Here is a 25,359-nt window from a genome sequence, read left to right as displayed (position 1 = left end):
CGACAAAAGAACGAAAAAGGAGGAACGACCGGGAGAAAAGATGTGTTAGCAGCTGTAGCTATGTTGCTAATCCCTGTTTGTGTCAGAAAAGGGGAAAAAGTGTGTGTCGATGGAGGTGTGTGTGTGTGTGGTGGGGGGGGTGGACTTAGAAACGCACACCTGCAGCTAACCGAGCCCACCCACCCCCTCTGTCCTCGACCCCCTGTGACATTTTTTGATACTTTGAATGTCCCGAAGCGTGTCTAGCTAACTGGAACTTTTCAAAATAAAAGCCTTTTTTTTTAAGTATCGGGATATATTTCCTGTTACGTACCTCACTTATTTTCCTAAAAAAATTGGAGATACCAGGAATGTGTTGCCACCTCCGTCCTCATGTTTCTCCACCATTACTCCCGCAGCTCGCCTCCCCTCCGCCTCCCCCCTTCTCCTCCCCTCTCACAGAGGATCAGATAATAAAAGCTTGGCCTGCTCTTTTGTTTTTGTGCATTGTTCATTAGCCCGGCAGCAACAACACAAGCACACTCGATATGCTTGGCTTGACTGGGGTGTATGATTGCAGGCCAAGGTGGGACGGGGATGTGTGTAAAGAGAGGGGTGGGCGGGGTTGCGGAGGGGGGGGTCCGAGGGTAAGAGGTAGGGGGGCAGCTTTGCGCGGCTTGTGGTGCCATTGGAGAGGCAAATGGAAATTGAAGGCTTGCAGCCAACAGCACACTTCGAATAAAAGCTCAGTTGAGGAAACACCGACCACCTTTAAAGACTCAAAAATGTGTTCAAATACCAAAAAAAACAATTTATTACTTTAGATTTTGCAGTAAGGACTAATTTTAATGGTTTGGATACATCAGTTTTGATTACATTCTTGTTGGTTCTGATGTTTCCAGGCTGTTTTTATTCGAACACAAAATCATGCTACACATTTTCAAATCTAAACGTTTTTCTCTCTCTCCCCCCCCCGCAGCACTTGCACAAGCAGGACAGCGCCTTCAGTCCGGAGTCGTGCATCTACTACTGCATGCTGTGCGACTACTCCACCAAGGCCCGACTCAACCTGGTGCAGCACGCTCGCTCAGCTCGCCACCAGCAGAACGAAGGACTGAGGAAGCTTCAGCTGCACCAGCAAGGCCTGAGGGACGAGGACGGACTGAGCTTCCACGAGCTCTTCCAGGTGAAGGAGTGTCCTTCCAACCACGGTACGGAACTCTTGATTTTTCCAGAGGTTCAGGCGTCTCCTTTTTGTTGCTTGACTCGGCAACGGCCGTTGTAGCATGTGCTTCGAATGACTTAAACGTATCTTGATCACTAGTGTCAGTTGTGCTCTAGAGCAGTGGCCCTCAAGCCCCTGGTCCGGAGACCCTTACTGGTCCTGAAGGGCCGTTTGAATTGAATTTCTGTTCTATTGATTTTTATTTTATTTGTTTTTTTTAAAAGATGGTATTTTTTCTGAAGTCAAATCAGTCAAGATGTTTATTTTAGTCAAGTTTACTCTACAAATAAACCTGTAAACTTGTGAAAATGAGTTAAAAACAAACACTTTTTTAATCAGAAGGTTGGCCTGAGAATATAATTCTGACATTAAACTAGTCTGCAGTGCAAATACAGTTGGAGATCATGGCTATAGAGCAAGTAAATATCATCAAACAAAAAAAAAGAATTAGGTATTCAAGATGATAGGGAAATTATTCAATTAAAATAAATAATAAAAAAACATATTCTGTAAAAACTAAGCTACTTTTATTTTAAATTAATCATACATTATAGCGTTTTGTATTTTATTTATTTATTTTTATATTTTTAAAAAACAATCATAAAAAGCAAAAATTATGATCACAAATTATTTATACGTACAATAAAATTCCCTTAAAATATTGAAGAAATTCAACCATTTAAATTAGAAGTTAAAGTTTTAGTATTAAGAGGGTTTTGCAGGCACTTTATCTACTTCTGAGTTAAAACTAAATGACAGTAAAATTCATATTACTCCTTGAGCAGGATGTGATTTTATGAAGGTGAGCAACCACAGCGACCGTTATGAGCTGCGAACGCTCATCTCCTGTTGAGCGAAGCCAGAATATACCGCTGGGTTTCTCTCCGAGACTGAAGTCAAACTGGCTCGTTGTTGATCGGTCGTGCTGCAGCAGTTCACGCAGCTTATGTCAAGTGCAAAGAGTCAAGGCTGCTGGACGTGATCGGCGATAAAACGCTGTAAACGACGCTGATACCCGTGCATGGATGGTCGACTGTAGAAAATCACACCGGTCACTCTTCTTTTTTTATTAATTCAATCCATACTTCTCTTTGAGTCACACTCCTTCAATCTTTTTTTTTCTTCTTTTTTTTTGCTCTCCCTCCCCTCCCTTTCTGTCAAACCTTTCCTCGCCCCCTCTCCACCTCTGCCTCCTGCCTTTGGCCTTCATATCCAGATCACGTCTCTCGATACAGACCCGTCCCTTCCTCCTAATCTCTCCAAAATGAGCATACTGTTCCTATTAGGCTGCCGCACTTATATCTTCGACACACACACACACACACACACACACACTGTCCCGTGCACAGGGACATCCCAGGCAGGCAGTCAGCTTATGAAATTTCACCTTGGGAGGATCTTGTGGGGAAAAAAAAAAAAAGCTTGTGCACATGTACACACAACCAAAGAACGCGCACACACACATAGGTTCCTCACACACACACACACACGTACGGCTACACAGTCTCTCCCTGGAGTGAGCTTTCATTTCCTTTCTCATGACCAAAGCAATTTGGCTTTCATTTAAGAGTCTCCGTCCTGCCAGCAGCTAATAAGTGTAACAGAACTGTAAAACATTCAGAGACAAAAAAAAAAAAAAAAAAAAAAAAAAAAAAGATTAATCGTTTTTCTTTGAGTGGGGGTTGCATGGTGGGTGAGGGGTTGCAGGGTGTAAGGGGAGGGGGGCCGCGCTGTAATTTAAACCAGAAGAGCCCGAGTCAGGGTCCATTATTTAGTCATCCTTATGTTAATGCTGCTGGAAGAAAATGAGTGCTTAACTTGTTTTTGCTTTGCTTGACCTGAAGTAGTGAGGAGGGGGGGGGTGTTGAGAGAGAGAGAGAGAGAGAAAGAGGGGAGTAAGAGGAGGCGGGGGGGTTATGAATAGCATTCCAGCATAGCATTAGCTTGTACGTCCATCTGTGTTTGGATATGTTCTGCAAAGAGCCCTGTTTATACTGTACTTCTAAAACAGATGGACGACCGGCTCTCAGAAACATCTGTGAATCCCAGAAGACAGAACGAAAGAAAGAAAGAAAGAAAGAAAGAAAGAAAGAAAGAAAGAAAGAAAGAGAGAAAGCGAGAGAGTTATTCCTGAGATGGTGACCTGTTACCGCTGGTTTTAATTACACAGGGATCAAAGTGAGATCGGGGTGTATCGCGCTTAGATAAATCATTACCTTGGATATGGACAGCTGCCCCCCCATCTCTACCTCCACTCCTCTCTTTTCTTTCAGCCGCCTTTCTTCTTCTTCTTTTTTTTTTCACCTCCGAGCAACCGCCAGGTTTTAAACCTGTCACATGCAATATTCACCCGCTGCACCTATTTCAAATGTTCCGCTCTTAAAACACACCACATCTGTAGCCCGAGCGCCGGTTTCACGCCACAGCTTTGATGCTCCACGGTGAGTTTCCACGAGGAAGCGGGTGCAAAGCTCTACCGGACGTTGGCAGCGCCCCGGCGTCTTAAGCCACTTTTCTTGGATGCCCTCCCTTTGCCCACTCTATATAACTCATAAGTGCACAACGGTATTCTTTCACAGGGTACATGGTGAATGTTTCAAAGCCATTGGCTTGTCCAGCTTACAGTCTTGGCAGGTGTAGGCAGGGAGGACATGATGTAAAAGTCAATGTAGTAAAAAAGGGAAACTGAAGTGTTGATCTTTAGGGCCGCTGCTCGCCGTATTGTAAAAGTGCTTTACGTACACCGTGAACATCTGCGAAATCAAACGTCCCCAGATGATTATAAAACATTTTTTCTGTGCATTGCAAGCTTTTGATCGGAAACATATTCTCGCGTTTGCGTAGCAATGGAAGTATTTGTGAACCTTAAATGAATGTTTTTTAATTTAAAGAGTGTATCAGATCAGAGAACAGCTGGTTTATTGAGGTGTTGAAAAATATATTGGTGTAAAAAAAAGCCTTAAAAACAATGTCGGGAATTGGACAATGAATGTTTGAGATATGGATAATTTCCAAAGTACACACAGCAGACAAAGAATAGTATATTTACATTTTTACTTCAAAATTAAAGAAGAAAAAACGTGCTTCTGTTAAAATACTATACGTTTGTTTGGATAAAATAAAAAAGAAATCCTGTTTTGCAACGCTAAAACATTTTGTTTTTGTGGTAGTTTAACACCTAACCCTACCATCCCATAATGCATTTAGATAGAGAAACCTTTTATTATCATCAACAGGACATTTTAAACTGGATGCTAGCATAGCTAGCTGTGAACTTTGAATCCGACATCTTTAAATCTTTATTTAAATCACAAACCTTTAAGAGAACATGTATGGACCTTGTTCCGCGTATCGAGGAGTGATACTAGTCATTTGCACTTTAATCAAACAAAATATCCTCCTGCATCTGTTCGAGGCATCAAATGTTCCGGCACCACCGATTCGAGCCGCGATTCCTTACAAATGAAGGGAATGTTTGTTCCGACAGAAAAGTCTGTGTAGTAGGCAACATATTCACAGCGATTGTTTCGTGGAGATGCTGTGTACATGCGTGTGCAGGCATGCTATTAGTTTTCTGGGGCTGCAACTCCTGACTCGAGCACTTTCTGTTCATTAGAGACTGGTATGAAAAAGATTAATTTAAGTGCTGACCGGTATCTTTCTCTTAAAGCCCAGGACCTGGCGGTGAGCCAGATAATTATAGGCCCATTTGGGAATAAGAGTTCTAATGCGCTGGACTTTATGTACATGTGAATGGCTTTCATTAAACAATTTTTGATGCTGATTTTACGGCCTAATTAAGGACACGGCACGGCAGAGACACACCAGCCCACTAAAGGTGTTTTGACAGCGCCGCTTTACGTGCGCGTCAATTGTTGTGTTTTGCCGCTGTTGTGTGTATTTATTACGCGCCCCTCTCATTCTCGGTTTTTAAGCCTGTAATTCTTGCCGACGCTGTACACAATGATCTCATAATTTAGCCCACGTAAACATTACTGCCAGATGAGGAGGTCGGTTTTTTCCTCGATGTATGCGCTCCATCATTTTACGAAGCAGGTCCGACAGACTGTGACAAGCGAAAAAAAAAAAAAACCTCTCGGCGGTCTTTCTTACAAGACGCCGCCGCCTGTGCCACACGTGGCAGTGATGAGAAAAAAAAAACCTCTCTCTCTGCGCATGATTAGAACTGTTAAAAGACAATTATGTTCGTGAAAACACCGGCTTCCATCATGAGAAGGAGCGTCAATGAGTTCCCTCTCATCCATGGACGGCTTGGAGGTCATCGTTGCTTTGAGGGTCATCAAGAGAATTTTGTTAAATACTTTTCCTGTGCCCTTCTACAATGCTTAATGGATTTAGTCCTTTTTTTAATTTCAAGCAGGGAAAGAGAAAGACATTCATGAGAATCGTGGGTTAAAGAGTTTTTTCTGCAGTTTTTTTTTTTAAATCTCAATGATGTTCCGACGTTGTATTGAAAGGGACATTTTGTACTGTGCCTGCTTATACACAACTTATCCCTATTTCCAAAATTATTATTATTATTTAGTTTATCAGTTTATTTTTCTAGAAATAATAATTATGTGTCGCAAACATTGTGCTTTAGATTAATGATCTAAAGTATTACACTTCCAAATAAACAAATGGGAGAATCTGGAAGAATATTTGAGTAATTGTGCACATGTTTAATTATAAATAACTCTCTGTAGAGGTGTGTGCATGAATAACAGAGTTCTTCTATCTCTGCCTCCTCGCCCATTAGTCCTCGTGCTCCATCATGTGTAAAACCCTTCATAAGTCAGACCAAGCAGAAACACTGGCTCCTTTTCTGCATACCTCTTTTCTTCCCCTCTTTTGAAAAAGAGAGATCTTATGGAGGTAATTATTCCTGCGAGGAAGGGCTGTCATCTATCCCTCCACCAGCCTTCACCCACATGTCTCCATCCCATCACCACCACCACCACACAACACGCATTAAAGAGGCAGTGAGAGGACTATCTTTGTCTGAGTCGCCCCTTTAAACAAAAGACCTTTTCTTGCTCGCGGAGGCCGACGGTACTTTTATGGCGTTTCGTGCCCAGAGCCTTTTGTTTTTTCTCTTGAGTGATAAGGCTCTGGGATACGTTCGGTCCAAATTACTTTGGCCGTGCTAACCACTTTCCTGGTAGCTGTAGGCGAACGCCAAGCTAATGGACACTTATTAGTTGTAACCTTGCGAGCGGAAAGACGACGACGACAGTGTCTGAAGCGTTTTCCATAAAGTACTCGCTGATCATGGCTTTTTTCAATATTTGAACACATCGAAAGGATTATTGTTAAACATGCTGACGACGACGAGTTATTTCTATAATTCTTCATCAGTCGGTGGCGGGGTTGGTTTCTACCATTCCAGTGGTTCCTTCCAAAAAAAAAAAAAAAAAAATGGTCTCCCTCAGACAGAAATCTATTTCCAGGATTTGTCTCAGTAATTTGCGGCCATTACATAAACATTCATGGATGGTCGGAGGAGTGAGAGAAAGGATGCTACACACACCCAGAAACCACAAGAGAGCAAACACTGGTACATCTTTGCTTCTTAAAAAAAAAAAAGAGAGAAAAAGGCAGGAGGTTGGAAGCGACTGATTTGCTCATCAAAGGGCACGTCTTAATTTGCTGATTGCCGAGGATCACATGTCAGCCCCCCCGATGGAGCTCCACGTTACATACCTGGGCCCGACTTTAACGAGGAGCGCCAGACAATCCTATTCCATATTGATCTGCTAACATACCTACAGTTCATAAATTACCCCTGACCTTTTTTTTTTTTCTTCCCCAGGTCGTTACTTACATGCGCTCAGGTTAATAAACGGATTTAAGCAAAGCAGCTTTCACACACTTAAAAAGAGCTCGCGATGGGATTTTTATGCGCTTGAACTTGACACGGGATCACACCCCGGAGTGTCTTTAAGAAAAAGGTTAGCGTTTGTGTTGCTCTGGCATTAGCTGGAGACAATGCACCATCATCTTAAATCATCCCTCCAATCCAAACAAGACACATTTTATACATGTATTATTATATTTCTGGAAAGTAGCAATTTAGCCCAAATTTCCCCCAAACCATATTCTCTATGGCTCCGGGAGCGAAAGATGTGGTCATTTCTTGAATAATTCCATCCAGGCGAATTATAATTACTCTGCGGTCTGCGTGTGCACATAAAATAGAGGCAGCAGGCTGACTTGTGCTTCTGAAAAGAAAAAGATCCTCGTTCACCATAAACTATTTTTGAAATGTTGGGGCGGACTGCTGATTGTTTTTCTTTGAATCGAGCTGTTCTTTGGTGGAGGGGTATTACCCGGGCTAAATTGCTCCCTGATGTTTTCCGCCAAGGTTCTGTGCCCACCGCACTGACAGTTATAATTTGCAAAAATTGCGCTGATTATCGGAATTAGCATACTTGACCAATGCCACATTAGCCTTATTTACAATACAAAGCCGTGGGGCTCTGAGGACGCATACTAAATATGACTTAACCCTTTGAAGGGGGGACCGGCGTCACAGTGCCAGGACGTATTCCACGTCAGGGATATCACAAAAGGCTTAGGGCTCGGCTCCATATGGAACTGGAAGCCGCTGGAAACACCGGGCTCGTGAAAAAGGGAAGTGGCGAAGTCAGCTTCGATGTCTCACGGAACATTGACAGGATTGTACCAGTGCTGCTGCATCTTACCTCTCTTTTCTCTCCCTCTTTCATTTCACAACTTTTTCCCTACTCCCCCCCACCCCCCCCCCCCCCCGACCCCTTCTACCGCCTTCAACCTTTCCTCCCCCCTCCTTCTCTACATTTCGCCCCTTTTATTTTAGTCCCCCTCACCTCTATTCTTCTATATCCCTGATCCCCTCATACACCCTCTGCCCATTGACTCTTAACCACAGATGGACAAAACAATAGGCTGTGTCACACAGCATTAAGACAAACAATCCAATGATGGGGCCTCGGGTTGTGTGGAGCCAGAGCCTTGGTAACCAGGCAATGCACTCGCGGGGTCCAAGCAGCCGCTAATCTGAAAACACTATCATACAATTCACAGATGGACATTTGTGCTGGTCTATATGCACACACACACACACACACACACACACGAACATAGCTATTGTTGATGAGTTCTGCTCACGACTTTTTATATTTTCTTGAGGAATCGTTTACTAGAGACTACGTTTCAGAAATAGGTGAGTAGTTTCTTTAACTATATATAGTAGTTTTAATCGCATCTTATTATTTGATGTAAGTAAGTAAGTAAGTAAGTAATATTTATTTATATAGCGCTTTTCTAGACCAGGGTCACAAAGCGCTTAAACAAACAAAACAATACTCAAAAAAAGTATATACACTTTAAAGATCAAGATAATACTGAGAACAACACAGGAGTTACAGAAAATCAAGGAAAAGCCTGAACAAGATGTATTCTTAAAGGGACAGTTCACCCCTAAAAAAAAACGTAATTTTCAAAGCGATAATATTGTCAAGAACAAGCACTTGTGGAAACAATTGCATCCACTCCTTCTTCTTCACTGTCGTCTCCGTTGCCTCCACCTCATCCATCAGTGGGAGGTATGGAATTGATAGAAGCTATTGATTACCTATAGCCGGGGCTAATCGTCGCTAACTGGAGGAAGCTTTGCAGCTACAGCGGCTGTCATTGGCTCGTCTCCCGTCTGAGACGCTCGAGACCCTCCAGGAGTTCAGTCGCCGGCAAATGTTTGCTTTGTTTTCTCTACCGAAAACGAGCGACTCGGATACACAGAGCGTTTAAAGGAGCCCTCGCTCCGGCGATGTCCAGATTATGCGTGTCACACGTGTGAGAGACGAGCCAGGTTTCACCTCCCACCTACGAGAATACGACCCGTCTGCCTCCCGCTCCTCTCTTCATCTCCCTAATAGGAAATTTGAGCACAGTGTGTGAGATTAAAGCCGAGAATCAATGCCTTGTGAGCAATCATTTCCAGACAATTCTCTTTCATCTTTTCTCTCCTTTTTTTTTTTTCTTCCTGAGCTCGTGCACTCTTTCTCTGCCATCTCCTTGCGCTAACAGGGGGTCCTATGTCATGACATCCCACTTTTTTTTTTTTTTTTTTGCTTTTATCCTTTCCTAATAACGCTCCAGAAACGGAGAGTGGAAAAGGAATGTGACAGAAGGAGAGAAAAGGCTGATGGGAAGAAAGAAAACACGCTCGCACACAGGAAATGGATAGACTGATAAAAAATCCAATGAATGATCCCGGGGTCTTGATTTGAGCTTTGATGTAGATGTCTTTGTGTGAATTAGACAAATATGCCGTCTGCTTTCGTCGTCTCCCGAGCACTGCATGTGACGCCTTCTCCTCCTTTTTGCAATTTTCTCTTAGGAGGGATGCAGCAAATGAAGCAAAATGAGTGACAAGGTAATTTAGTTGTTTAGTAAACACCGATAGATCCAGGTAATGCCGTAAACGGATGAGTTTCAAATGGGCTGAACAATACCAGCAGGATGTGACAATATCATACATTCTGGATCATATTTAGGCTCATGAAAATAGTCATTTATTATCTTTTCTTTAAATGTATTTATTACCTATTAGTTTACTTATTAAAGAAACTAGTTTTGAGTGGTTCAACACAACTGTATGTTCACATGTTTTAAAACTAACTTACAAAAAAAAATAAAACATTAACTTGGAAACTTAGATAAAAGTGTGAAAGCTGTGACCTTTCCCACCAGTTTTCACCGGATTAATGATCAAGCTGTATTTGGGACCAGCATGGCTACTAGGAGAACGTCCCAAAAAGTTCAGTTCAGTTTATTTAAAAGGACAATGTGCAGTTACATTAAAAAGATGGCTGCACCAGATTTAGCACAATGCTACTTTCCATCTTTAGTCCTCAATCAAAGCAGTTTAATGTTAAATAAATAATGATGATTATTAAAACAATGAATTAAAACACACAATGTTGCTAAGAAATTGTGAATATAAGCTTAAACAACAGTATTTAAGTATGTTTATTTAAAACAAAGTATCTAAATGAGGTTAATATTGAGGATTCAAAGGAAACCAAACATGAATTATACCATTAGGAAACAGATATTAACCGTTAACTAGCCAATAACTTCCCTATGTCATCTTAATAAGAAGAATTAAGGCTTAACTATTACAATTCTATGGTAGAATGTAGTGATGGTTTGATGGCGCTTCATCAAACAGTGTTATGTTATTTTTTTCAGAGTCCACTAGATGGCGGTCTCTGCTCTATTTTCCTAATGAAACATTTTTTAACTGATGGCGCCACCTACTGACCTCTAAACAACATGACACCGTTTCATGAAGCTTCACCAGCACTAGTAGAACGTAATCATAATACAATCTAATGCACCATTTTTTTTCTTCTGTAACATGCTTCTAGAACACATGTAAATATGTCATGTATTAATAATTGATCCATGTACAAGCTTAAGTACGGTCAATATGAGCTATATACACTGGTTATGGTTAATGGTTCGGACCGCACCGGCTTAAAAACAAATACGTTTCAAGTTGTTGGAACAAGGTTTTTTTTTTCCATTGATGGTGACGACATGTGCGGTGGTCGACACAAACATGCACTCACACCACCACCAACTCACGGGCGCACATGCACACGCACATGCACACGCACGTACCTCGGCCGGGCCTTTGTTTCAAAAGCAGGTTAATGGGGACTGAGGAAGAGGAGCATTGCAATTTTCTGCTCTTTAGGCGCCAGAGATTTCTCCGCAGTGGTAAGAGAGACCAGACTCTTAGTGTAATAGGCATTTTACACCCTCATCACCTCTTCCACACACTCACACACACAAACACGAACACACACTCGCCCAGAAAGGTGTGGGAGTGTAATAGTCATTCTATGGTGTGTGTATTGTCAGTCCCCAGAGTGCCAGTAAGTGTTAGACATGCATAGAGTCGGCAATGAGACAATCAGCATGCTGAAATTGAAACCTTGTCTGGAGTCACACAGGAGGGGAGGAAGAGGAGCGCGAGAGGAGGACCGATGAAGAGTAAGTAGGGAAATTAAATAAAATAAAAAGAAAGGCGAGGGGGGGGGAAGAAAAATACCTGAAGAGCAAAAAGATTGGAAGTTTGAGGAAATGGGAGCTGATGTTTGTTTAATTGCCTTGTAAGTGATGGCAAAGATAATTATGTCAAAAGGAAGGGTTAGTGAGCAGCTGCGTCTTGTCTTTTCACATGCGTGTGTGTGTGTGTGTGTGTGTGTGTGTGTGTGTGTGTGTGTGTGTGTGTGTGTGTGTGTGCGTGTCGTCCCCACTGTCCCATCCACCGCTGTCCCCTCCGGCCACATCAACTGTAGGACACCATTAAAGCCTTACGGTTTGTGTCATATCCGATCATTCAGCTTAATTAAAAGAAGCACACGCACGTTAAAAAAAAACAGATCCTCGTCTCAAATCATTTTAATTACTCGGCAACTTCCTGTTTATTAATATCTCCGCTTCGTATACCTGAGGACATGGAGATGTTTTTCGCCCGCGCGTGTGTGTGTGTGTGTGTGTGTGTTTGCTCCCTCATCCTCTCGTTTAATTGTCTTTTTTAATGACAATATTCCACTGTGTGCCAGCTGTATGTAATGAGTCAGGGTGTGTCAAAGTGCAGGCCGGAGCTGTCTGCTTGAGTTAAGCTCTTCCTGTCGATTGTAGAAGCCTCCAGCCTATATACACACACACACACACACACACACACATATTTACGCACACACACTCATTCATATGTGGTGCACACTGTCAGTGAGACAATATCAATGTGGGAGTTCCTGTATCTGACATGAGATTAAGAGGGCCAAGTGGAGGAATGTCGAAGAACTGCCCTGTTGCATTTGCAACGAGGAGAAAGGACCATCCTGTCACACACACACACACACACTTGTCCTGTGCTGTAAGTGAGCAGTAGACTCCCTTGCATTATTCACAGTGGCCGAGTGATCGAAGCCTGGTTCAATAGCACTAAACCGGCACACGCAGGAGAGATTTGTCTTACAAAACCTTGACACACACACACACACACACACACTCCGGCACATATGCTCTCACACACATTGATTTTTGGTGGTGGGAATCTCCCAGGCTTTGGACGAAAGGCAGGGGCTTTCCCCATCTGAACGAGCGCTCGCGTACACCGCCATGTGCAAACACGGGCAAAAAACACCGGGAATCACTTTCCATATTCAGTCGAGAATCGCTTTTTTTTTTTTAAAAACGGAGCTCAATAAAACAAGAATCCGGTGTGTGAGGGACAATGAGTCGGAGACCAAACCAGATTTAATTTTCATCAGACAGAAGTGTTTCATCGACTTCTTCACATTTCAGGACACGGAGTAGTAAATTCTACATTTTAAAAGGTAGAGAATGTGATCTCAGCTTAGAAAAGTGAAATTTGATCAGTGCTGGTCCACATGCCTCCCGGTGACTGTACACATGCGGCCCTTATGCGGTCACAGTACAACTATATCCGATCCCCTTGAAATTCAGAAGATTTGAGTTGTCAGTCTTCATTTTCTTCTAAATATAATTTGCTAAAATACTTAAGATTAATATTCTTTTACCCCCTTCATTTTATTTGTGATTTTTCCTAAAATATTTTTGACATAAACTGTATATATTTAATGTTTTATTGTCTTATGATTCATATTTTAATAAGATAAACATAAAAAACAAATGAAGGAAATAATTAAATAATTTTTTTTTTTATTATTGAATGTTTCCCGTGATATTCATGTGATTTTACTTCATCCCTTCTTTTTTTAGGCTTCACAGATACTCCGACAACTTGTAAAAAACAAGCAGTTGCCGACTTAAAAAAAACATATTTTTTATCAGTTTAAAGAGTTTAAATAATACATTACATACTCAGTGTTTTGCTGAAAATATTGAGGATATTTTGCTGACGTCAAATGTGATGATGATGCATTCTAATGATAAAAGAAACGACGGGTGAAGTGAGATTTGATGAAGTCTTATTTTCATTAGTGCGGGAAAGAACATCAGCTTTTTTTTTTGACACTTTTTTGCATTCATCAGCAACATTTTTCCAAGTGAGGAAGTTGGGGGGGAAAAAAAAAGCTGTCTGATGTGTGTGTTCATGTGTGTGTGTGTTCAATTCCTTCCATTTGATTTGTGAAAGTGACTTTTCAAGCACATCAGTCACATTTTCACTTCTCCTTTTACCTTCAGAGCAGATCGACCGTTGGCGTTTTCTTTTGACATATTAACATGTATTGACAAGTGGACGCCGGCGTTCCTGTAAACAAACACACATGTACACAGCTCTGTCCCCTGAAGATGTGTGATCAACCAGACCCAATCCCTTGTAATCATCTGGAACTCCACTCTCTCACTCACACACACACACACACACACACCTTCAATCCTGGGTAATGGTTTGGGGCAGAAGGCTGAAGCAGTCGGCTCCTTTCCCTTTTGCCCCAGTGTCTTAAGCTGCCATTGATTAAATGTTAACTGATATACTCGGCCCTGGCAATCTTGTTAGAGCCGGAGCAGGCAGTCCACGAGACAGACGGTTTAGGACCCGCCGCCCTCCTGATCAATAGCACAGATAAAGATTTCATCCATCAATGAGCTCCCAAAACAAAAGGTATCTGATACTTGATTAGGCCCGGGGGGACATGATTCCGGCTCCTGCGATCGGCTGTGGATCGTTAAATGACACCTCAAAACATCAATGCGAAATATTAAAAAAAAAAAACATCAATATTTGATGTCAACAACAGATCAAATTTGCTTTTTTCATTCACGTATACAGGTGAGAATCTTAGCTTATGATTAAAAATGGTGTCTACAGTTCTACTTCTGAAGACACAGGTGGGTCAGTTTTGTGTGTCCGATAAAAGATTAGGGACTGGCCAAAAAATAATACCAGAGATTTAACAGTAAAACTTGCTGGAAACTTTGAATTAAATATAATACAGAAATGAAAAAAAGTTATTGCTAGTTAATGGAAAGTAACTGCAAATAAATGTACAATTACACGACTTTTTCCCAGATGAACGTTTATTACTCTCAGTTGGTTCGCTCAGGTGTGTGTCTGCGCAGAAGGCCTGTGTGTGTATATATATGTGTGTCTATGTGTGGGTAAGGCTTTATCTCTCTGTTTATGTGTGCGTTTCCTGTAGCGCATACTGATTTAAATCCTCGGTGCGCGCCAAAGGCACCGCAAAATGTGGGAATCGATGTCTGGGCGACCACCACTGTTAAAGTGTATCAATAATGTCCAACTATCTTCGTCTCTTGTTATTGTCATCGGGCAGTTAGAGACTCCGAGCCTCGGCCACGATTAGGACTTAATTAGAAATCAATGCGGGTCATTTGAATATAGATTTCCTTGACTTTTTTTTTTTTTTTTTAGGGCCAAATTGCGCCCATGTTCCTCTCACGCTGTCGACACTTTTTTGTATCAACTTTAGTACGAGTCAATAATGGTTGTAAAGAGGGGGGACGGACCCTTGAATTAGATGCTTAAAAGCAGGCGAAAAGTAGTTTGTTTTTCTTTGTGCTCTGAATGAGTAGTTTTACAGTCCATCATCTACTCAGAGTAATTTGTCATTTGAGTTTCATTATATCTGCGATTAACTGCGATTAAAAGCTGTATGAATTGTGTGTATTTAAAGGGTGAAAGCGATTTTTTTTTGTGCAGCTGTTACCGATTGTGCAACATGTTCATTTGCACATGCAAAGTTTCATCATAATGCATTGTTACGCCGATGACTCCCTCTTCTGCCTCTTAGAAACACGTACATATTTCCTCCAGTTTCTATTGCATGTATCTCATTTGTTCTGAGGACCTTTTGTTTTGCTGCTCGGCCATTTTAAGAGGCTGCTAGCTTTTTAAGTGGCTCATCAGGGGCTACAAGTCTAATGCATGGAAACATGGAGCTTTCTGTTTTCTGACGGCTAGCAGAGATAAGGTAGAGATATGGCTGTTGCACTGGCTCAAATCTAAAACAGATCCTGCTCTAGGGGGGGAGAGGGGGGTCAAGAAAGAGGAGAGGAAGAGGGAGGGGTAGAGGTAGCAAGAAAAAGGGAATATTGTCAATCCTCTAAGTGTCTGGCGGTGCCTCTCTTTCTTTCCCTCTTTCTCTCATTCGTTCTCTCTCCCTTCGGTAATCTGATTTATTTGAAGCATATGTGTGCAGCTCTGTCTTTGTCTGCTTCTATTAGAGCCAGTGGGGGCCCATATGACATTGTTTAGCTGGTAATGAAATGGACATTTTTTGCATGTTTTTTAAGAAAGTCGGAGGAAAGCCAACACTCCTTCTTTCACCCGTCTGCGAATTCCATCTCCGGGGCAGTGGCCCCCGGGGGTCTACCAGTGTGAGACGATCCCTACATGTGTCATTTTGGAGGCGGATTCTGAGCAACCTAATGATTATTTGGGTGTGGAGATATTTCTGTTACGATTCCAGGCTTCCATTGAAGACCTGGACACACAATAAGCCCCACATGATAGCGCGCATTTTTGGTTTCAGCATTTTAAGGCCGAGGACTTCTTGTCAGTGTGTAAAGTTGTTATGTGGTAATGGTGTCGGCGTGGATGCGGCTGGAGCCTGCATAAATGAGGGAATGCATCATAGCAGTGGCTTCAAATTAAATCACATTTCATCAAAGACATTAGCAACCCACATGCTCGCTCACGATGATACATGGCCCGACGAAGAATGTCACAATTCGACTGTTGACGAATCAATAAATCATTCTGGGAATGACTTGAGTTATCGAAAAAAGCGAGCTTGAAACAAAGACTCCTTTTTTTTCTGTTTGTGTTAATTTTGAAAAACATCATTTATTTTCGTGTTTTTACATGAGAAACCGCCACATTTGTGATGGGCATCATCTGGTTCCCATCATGCTACCGCGCGACCGTGGACGAAAATCCAGATCCGAATCACTTCTTCGAACGCCCCTCCCGTTAACACACACACACACACACACACACCTAAATATTCTATTCATGATGAAAAATCACCACCAAAACAACTTACCGCAGCTTAAATATTGTTATTTTCGTTCTCTTTAATTCTTCAAGGATTAGAGTTTTTGTTTTTTGATGCTTATGAAAACAGATGGTTTCTGCTCAGCTCAAATCAGGACAGTAGCAAAATGGGATAAAAATCGGTTTAAAGTGTTATCTTTGTGGCTGCTGCCCGTCATTGCACTATTTTAAGCACACACACACACTCGCACAAGCTGCCATTTTTATTAGATTCTCTGTTTTTCTGGCCTTAAATTAGTTCTGGGAAAATAAATAAACCTGGGCTACATGACAAGCAGCGCTCTGCTCAATTACAAACTATATCTATCACGCTGGTATCTCTGTGCCAGTGATGGAGCGAGCGACGGACGGATAAATGGGTGCACGGGTACAACAGATACGGACGGATAGCTGTGTGAACAGATATCAAACTAGATGGACAGATGGATAGATAAATGGATAGTTAGACACACGACTGCGGCAGGGAGATGTTGGGCTGATAGACTTGGGCAGGTATGCCGAGAAACAGCTGCTTTCTTCATTAAGTTCATCTATCGATCTCGGACCCTCGCTGTGCGTCTCTCGTTTGTGCGTGTGTGTGTGTGTGTGTGTGTGTGTGTGTGTGTGTTGGCGGGAGAGAAAGGAAAAGACAGCAACCTCTGTAGATAAGTGCTGGTAATAGAAGAGAATGAATTCTTATCACAGAGATGGGAAGGCCATTAACCCTGAGCTCCCGGTTCTCCCCGGTTCTGTCTCCTCGCCGCCGTCCGACCGTCTGAGCCTGACAGGGTCACGTTGGAGAGGTTGTGCGATATTTCCACTGTGTTTGCGACTTTCCCCCGAGCGGGCATGTGTGTTCGGCGGCCGCCGCAGCCCATCGGCCAGCTGTTTATAATCACGGGCTGGATAAATATTGGACGGAGGAATCATAAAAGACCAAAGAAAACAGAGAAGATGGGGAGAGATGAAACAGACGAGTGGAATCTTCTTTTCAAATTATTCCTAAATCTCTCGGTAAGCTTGTCGTGCCGCCTACTCTATTCACCCACTCAGCCTAAGGTGATTCAAACTGCAGAAATGCAATATGGCTGTTGTGTAAGATGCAGGTGTTTGTGTGCGCGCACACGTGCGGAGGTGTACAGTAGGTGTGCTGCTCTATTGTATAAGGCCAGGTGTTACAGCCTTTTTTGTTCCACCGCAGAACCTTTTTAAAGCCTTATTAATCCTGCCAAGAAAGGTTTTGTAGTCACTATTTAAGAGTCTATAAAAGTGTATTTTACTTCACGATTAACATCCAGTGTCTGCTTGGAAATCACTTTCTCCTTCATTTTGCTTTAAAAAAGTAAAGTTTAAATAGTTGGTAAGTACGAATTAGGCGGGAGACGATGACATAGAAACAGTATTAGTTGAAATATTCATTTTTAAAGTATGTAAAGTTGGTAAATTGATTGACAAACCGAACTTGTTTCCGGCTAAAAACGTTATAATTATTAAAAACTGGGGCCTTTTATTTATTTATTTCTCAAGCTCTTCAACCTGTAAATTTGATCAAAATATTTTAAAAATGTTAAAAACTGGTGGTTCTTTCAAAGTATTTTATATGTATATCCTATAATTTCATCTGATATAGAATTAGGAGCTAACATAACATATGCATCTTATATTCAAGTGAACTCTTGGACAGCAGGTGACTCTCACAGGAGCCAAGGTCTCAAGCCATTTCATGATTTGGTAGTTAGATATTTTAGCTAACCATACCATACTGTGATACTAGTCAAGTGTAATATTTATAGATATGTGTTCCTGATGTGAATCTACAGTATTTATTCATAGTTTAGCTTTTAATTTTTATTTTTTTTGCGTAATACTCACATATAAACTCAAATTCAATGAAGAAAAATTGGTTATTGAGAGCATTTTGCTAGAATTTCAGTATTGATCCTAATCCGGTGTCAATGATAAGTAATACAAACATGTTCAACATCCCTGTGTTTATTCTTAATGTTTATAGTTTCCCCCCCTTTCTTCACAAGCGAAAAGATGTTTTCCTTTAGATGCCCGCAAGTGTTGCAGGCGATTCGGTGTAGAAAATAAAACACAATGAAGAGTCTCGGGGAAGTTTGTAATTGACAACAACAAAGCTCATTTGAAGCTGCTGACACAAGCAGTTTTTTTTTTTTTCTTCTTCTTCTTTCGCACGAAAGTCTTTTTTTTTTTTTTTTTTTTTGCTTATTCTGTCAGTTCAACTTATTGACATTCACACCAGGAGCATATTAAATGTGACAACGCTATTGTCTGCCTCACGAAGACAACCTGAAACATTGGATGTGTGTATTTTTTTTTTTTTTTTGCGGGGGTATTAAGTTCTCTTGTGTTTTTAGGTGAATAAATGCTTAGTGTGGGTGGATGTGAGTGTGTAAAAGTGTGTGTTTGTACATTTACATGTGGGCTGTGAATGTGAAGGAGAAATTGTGTGTTATGCAAAGTGTGTGTGTGTGTGTGTGTGTGTGTGTAAGTCATTCCCAGGCTCAGTGCAGGAGCTGCAGCCCCTCTCTTCTGGGCTGATGTTTAGTATTTTAGACATGCTACATTAACAACATCTGGTTAAGATCTAAATGCTTGTTAAACGCGCTGAAATTTTGGGGGGAAAAGGTACGGAGTGAAGTCAGGGAGGGAGGGTGGATGGGGGGCGGGGGGGAGGCTGGTTGGATGAGGAGGGAGAGCAGGGTAAATAAAGATTTGAGGGTGAGAGAACGGGAGGGAGGGAGATCAGTAAGTCTGTAAGGTTATTACTCTGGCAGTATTACCACTGGCCCTTGACTGTGTGTGTGTGTGTGCGCGAGTGTGTGTGTGCATGTGTGTGTGTGTGCGCATGTGTGTGGGTCGGTGTTCTGTTTCAAAGCTTTCCCCTCTAAAACCTAGAGGCCAAACGAGAGCCACGCGTGCGGCGCAGAAATGTGACATCACAGGGCCCCGGTTGCGAACCGGCGCACACACATGCACAGGAACCTCACAGGGGACACGACCGGGACTGTAGGAAGGAATCAACGTCAACTTCAGTGCTAAGCGAAGGAGACGCGGCAGTCATGGGTGTTACACTAAACACCACGCTCGTGTTACCACCGCGTACAGCAGATCTATTATCAGTGCAGGGACACCATGACCACGTCCAGTCTCACGCGCCTGATTATTAATATTTGTAAATATTCTCCCCCTAGTGGAGAGAGTGACTCGTCGTAACTTTTAGAGGTACAGAAGGAAACAAGAGTCCTCATATAATGTCCACACAACTCTGCAATAGTACATGCTTTAAACAGTCCGGAGCCAAGATGCATTATGGGTCAGGCTTTTGGATTATTAAGGAAAGCACAGAATTTTTTTTTTCTTATATTTTCTTGCATTTTATTTTGAGGGACAAGACATGACCCAAAAGAACAGCAGTGGGGCCACATTATAAACTGTTACTGAGGGCCCATCTAGAGGAACGAAGAGCCAAAATATGAGTAAAAACCTTTTATAAACAAAGCAGTTAAGACAAAAAGATCAACAGAAAAAAACTTAGTATGCAAGTAAACATACTATTTAAAAAAAACTGATATAAAATAACTTTTTTTTTCTAAATTTAATCTCAACATGTACGGGAAAGACAAATAATAATTCCTTACTTACTTAAGTTATTGTTCAGGGCAAGAAATATTCACTACAAGGACAAAAATGAAGTTAAAGAATCCTGAACAAAGTGGTTAAGACAGTTCTATTCAGAGTTAATACGATAGTAAATACAAAAATAAAATAAGATGTCAGAAAAAAAATGTAATGCTCTGTCAACATTGGGGCCACATAACATTACAGTTGAAGGGCCGCACTTCGCCCAGGTCTGCAAAAGAAGGATAAAAGCGAAAATGAAAAAAAGAAGCAAACGTCTTATTTATTCTCTGATTTTCTAAACGTATTTAAGTAGGTATATATTGAGTTTTATTTGCTTAAAAGAAAACAGATGTTTTGAGTGTATCATATGTGTGTCACAACCTTGTGCATCTGAAATGATTTTGATCAGCAGTTAGAAGTCAGTGGATCAAGATGAGCTGTAATATGGAAACAACATTCTCCTCTCAGTAATGAACAGCATCACAGTTTTGGAGGAAAAAAGCAAAAAAAAAGCAAATTAGAGCGAACCCAGCAGATAATGAATGCAGCCATTTTGGATACAATTTGTTTCCTTCTTTTGTGGCGTTGCTCTACGCTTGTGTGCTATATGACTGGGCAGATAATGACCCGGCCTGGTGGTTATGGGCCCTGAGGGGGAGACGGAATGGGGAGCGAGTGGTCTCAGAGCAGGTCATTATATAGCAAGAGGGCACACACACACACACACACACACCAATGCAACCATATGCCACCTCATATTTCAGACATCTCTCTCCGCGTTGCTCCTTGTTCTGAATGATAAAAAAAATAATCTTAAAGTTGACTTTTTTTTCCCTCTCTAACCACCAATTAAAGGGGAGGATTTAAAAGCGGGGCTGATTTGGTTGATCAGGAGTCACCTAATTACTCTCCTTCACCGACGGTTAAATATAGGCCCGTGTTGGTTTCTGGGTAATCAGACCCCGGGTCTGCGGTTCTACCCCGAGCTCACCGACTGGCTTTAATGTTCCGCCTGATCCACATCAAAGGGAATTTTGCCAGGCTGCCAAGCTCACACACCCAGCCACTGCTGGACCAACTGTGTGTGTGTGTGTGTGTGTGTGTGTTTGTGTGGGGGCGTGTGTGTGTGTGTGTGTGTGTGCACAGAAGTAGGCAGGAAGGTGGCTGTGAAAAGTTTTGCTGTTTGTATCCTCTGGTAGCGATTAAGTCGACGCTTAAGAGTCGCCGCTTCTCTCGTCCACACGCTCGCACATGACAGCTCACATGCAAACATATGCTGTCACTGTCTCTCTCACTTGATCAATGGCGCACATCCACTCCAACACACACACACACACACTTGCAACAGTCAGGGTCAGGCAGAGGGCAGACACTGTGCTGATGTATTGAGAGTGCTTGTCTGGGAATGTCCTCAGTGTAGAAACACACACCCATGTACACACACACACATATTCACCACTGATCTATCAAAAAAAAGAGAAGTTAAAAAAAACATGATGATGATGATGAAGCCCAGATGATCACCCCTCCTTTCATCTTTTGTTTTGCCCTCATCGCCTTCTCTCACTCGCTGCTCATTGTCTCTTCCTACTTCCTATCTGGTTACAAGTGCAGTGCCCCCTAGAGGTGGGCAAGTGTTTGTTTTCTAAAGTGATCTCATTTTGATCGTTTATTTAATATAGCAATAATTATTAATATGTAATGACATTTTTCAAGTTCTCCTTTTACACGACATTAGAAACGTGTTTACATACAAGTCAAATATTGAGTTAGATTTTATTTTCAGCGGCACATTACCTCTTTATTTCCATCTCTATTCGTCATTCCATTTGCACCTTTTGCCTCGTATATAGAGGAAAAGATGAACACGTGATTTGATGCTGATAAACCGGCTTTCATCACACACAAACACACACACACACACACAGTCAAACACACACACACACAAAGGCCTTTTTTTTTTTTTTTTCTCTGCTTGAAGGTGGAGTGAATTAAAATACAAAGATGGAAGCTGCAGCTCCAGCAGTGAAAATTGCAATTTCTGCAGCCCCGGCTCTCGTGCCTGACAGGAGATATTTCATCCCCGTTGTCACCGACGTATTAATAAAACATCAGGAGCAGGGTGCAGTGCTCGTCTCCCCCTCTCCGGCACAAACACACACAGACATGCAGCGCGTTTCTACGTCTTCAAAATACATATAAACGTAGATATATATTTTTTTATTTATAAACAAAATCTTGTTGTGTTGAGTGTTTGCGTTCAGACCCGTGTCGCTTTTGTGTTTATTTTAGTGTCGACGTGTGTGTGAGCGCCTCCTTGTATATGCAGGGTTAATCATATCATGCTTCCATGGGGGGGGGGTTGGCAGACCCCTGGTGCTCATGATACAATGGCCAAAGTGATTGTATGCAAATGCGAAGTGACCTCACTGCACCCTGTGACTGATTTCTTTGAATATGAACGTGTGTGTTGTAAAATATGGTTATTAAGGCAGTGCAGGATTGATGAGCACAGCTCTTTTTTTTTTTTTTTACACACAAGTCTCTGGCAGAGTAAGGGGTTTGTGGTGGAGGAGACACCCCCCCCCAACCCCCACATTTAGACGACGTGAAATTTTTACCCTTTTTCTTTTTTTTATTCCCTCCTCTCTCTGTGAAAGTGATACTGTGTCTATGATGTGACGCCTGTGTGCAAGTGTTTCTGCTTGACTTTACATTTGTGTGTGCTATTTCTGTTATGGTGTGTGCGTGTGTGTGCGTGTGTGTATGTGTGTGTGTGTGTGTGTTTGTTCCTGGTTATCTGGCCTCTCTCAGACTGCTCAAAATTCATTACAAAGTGACATCAGCCCAGCCGGAGACAAATGATGGCTGGATGAAAGGGAGCGCTGGGGCTCGGCTAGGATTAGTGTTAGCTTGTGCTGGCGACACATATACACACACATACAGACTTGGCAGTGTGCACGGACACACACACACACACACACTCGCACACACTCGCACACACTTTAATCCACTGGCAGAACACTGCAGATACACAGAATTATCAAACAAGGGGCTGAACTCCCAGAGATGGAAGGCTAATCTGCTAATAGTACCAAACCACACGTGTGTATCTATTCCCAGGTTTTGATGATTTTTCTAACTCAATTTGCAAAAGGTGTGTCTTTTTAAATCACCCGGTGCTTTCAACGTCTAATGAAGATGTCTGGCAAAGAAAAAAAAGTTACCGGGTTTTGGTTCTAATCATTTAACGTCTTTAAATAGGAATATTTGTGTATTTTAATATAAAGTTGTGGTTTATTTTGCTCCATAAGGCTGACGTTTTCTTTTTTTTTGCATCTGTCTTGCCACAGAAGACACCTCCGAGGATGGCGAGAAACCCCCTTGCTCTTCCTCCAGACCTTCCTCTCACAACCAGAGTGACCGGGATCTGATGGACGGCAGGAGACCTGACAGTAAGTCGGCGCAGGCGCTCGCCAACACAGCACCAAAAACCAAAACGCTGTAACTTTCCCATCATCGTTCCACTCACAGAAGAAAAAAGGTTGTGTTTGTGTAACGTGTGATCGCTGGTGACTCGCCTCCATGTGACCCGCTTTAATCGTTTCCATCTGATAGCAGGAGGAGAGAGTGAGAAAGAAAGAAAGAAAGAAAGAAAGAATGAGCGATAGGGAGAAAAAAGAGAGAGGGATAAGTTGAGTGTTGTGGATATTACCAGGCAATGTCCGGGCCCTAGATTATTTTTTAATCAAATCAGTTTGCGTGCTTGTAATTTATAAGCGCCTTGCATTAATCTTTTCTGGTTCTTGTGCCCTCTCCGATGACATATTAATTTTTCATAAGCTGTGGATTAGATGGCGGGGCTGTGTATATGTTTTTCTAATATTGCATCCCTGCAACCCTTAAATGAGTTTTTTTCCCCTTGCACCCTCCTTTGATTTTTTTTTTCTCATTCTTTCCCATGTTTTCTTTCCTGCTCACTCCATTCCTTAATTATTGACGAATCCGTGACCCTGTCAAATTTCATCAGATCAAACAGTACATGTAGTATAGGGAATACACTGGTGTATATTCTCGTACGCTTCTAGTTTTGTACCCCTGCAACCCTGTCATTACTTGTCATGGTTGCACCTTCATCAGTTTAAATGTTGCCATTGTTCTTTATTATGATATATTTTATTCCTAGCGTTTACTAGTAATCTTTATTGGCTGATACATACATGCATCATTCCCAAAATTTGAACTTTTATTTAAAAATATCTTGTGTGCAAAGTTGTGCTTCTTGTTTTAACATTAAGATTTGTACCTAGCTGTCCCGTGAAGAAAGAGTTTGCCAACTAGCTTTCGGCTAATGCTAGTTAAAGCTAAATACATTTATCTTTGGCCTTTTATTTTTAAAGAAGAAACAATTTTCCTGTCTTTTTTTAATTTAACTGCAATTTTTATATGGTTAAATCAATTTCCCATTACCTTAAAACTAGGAAAAGTAGTCAGTTAGCATTAGCGCTCTAGTCAATTTCCCTCCCAAAATGTTCACGCTAGCTGAACTAGCAAACCAGAAGTGACCGGGCGTTGTTTATGCTATACTCTCTCTTTGCGCTTGATGGATCTACTGACTCCTTTAAGAAACATCTTAAGACGTTTCTATTTGTTCAGGCTTTTCCTTGATTTTCTGGAACTCCTGTGTTGTTCTCAGTATTATCTTGATCTTTAAAGTATATACTTTTTTGAGTATTGTTTTGATTGTTTAAGCGCTTTGTGACCCTGGTCTGGAAAAGCGCTATATAAATAAATATTACTTACTTACTTACTTACTTACTATACCTAGTTCACATCGGGGATGTATTATTATAGTATTCTACTATTCTAGTGTCACCCCCATCAGGCTGTACTTGAAAGTGGAAAAACACTGGCATCATGCTACGATGATTTTTGGTGTTATTTCATATGGGGGTGTGAGGTAATCTATCTGCCTCGACACTGAGGCTGGTGGCGGCCCCGGCTTTGTTGGATTTGATTTACCCAAATAAGGATTCATATGGTCTTTTTATGTATGAGATGGAAATCCATAGCCGGGGATGAATATTACATGGGGTCTTGGTGCTGTTTTTTTTTTTTTGTTGTTGTTTTTTTTTTTTTTCTCTTTGTCATCGCAAGGGGTCTACCGCTTTCCCCGACCTCCGCCCTCATCTACGTAGACACCTTCTCATATCTCCTCCCTCCTGCGACTGTACCTCCATGATGTGAGGCTCAATGAGGCAGAAGGAGGGCTGAGTGAGGCGGGGGCCTATTAGTCTGGCTAGTCATCTATCTTTCAGCTCTATCTCTCTGACAGGACCGTCTGACGGACTGGCGGGGAACCACCGTCCATGCATTTACTGTCGCATATTACCTCCAGCGCCATTTAACACCGTCACACACATGCAGAAAAGGCGTTCCAGTCGAGCCCGCCGCTCCAGCCACG

General features: G+C 41.9%; 1 protein-coding gene across 3 annotated transcripts in view; it reads left to right on the top strand.

Moving 5' to 3' along the window:
* Window positions 1-25,359, top strand: part of zfhx4 (zinc finger homeobox 4) — a 79,562-nt gene that overhangs the window by 36,675 nt on the left and 17,528 nt on the right. For 2 of the 3 annotated variants that reach the window (XM_087789083.1, XM_087789084.1), the window contains exons 6-7: window positions 959-1,190; window positions 23,249-23,350. In XM_087789083.1, coding sequence (XP_087645209.1) covers window positions 959-1,190; window positions 23,249-23,350 — 334 coding nt within the window. The remainder of the gene's footprint in view (window positions 1-958; window positions 1,191-23,248; window positions 23,351-25,359) is intronic. The other variant, XM_087789085.1, reaches the window with a different exon arrangement.

Source organism: Callionymus lyra, chromosome 4, assembly GCF_982586985.1.
Source record: "Callionymus lyra chromosome 4, fCalLyr1.hap1.1, whole genome shotgun sequence".
Lineage (NCBI taxonomy): Eukaryota > Metazoa > Chordata > Actinopteri > Syngnathiformes > Callionymidae > Callionymus > Callionymus lyra.
The sequence above is the reverse complement of the archived record's forward strand: the minus strand, read 5'-3'. Positions and strand labels throughout refer to the sequence as shown.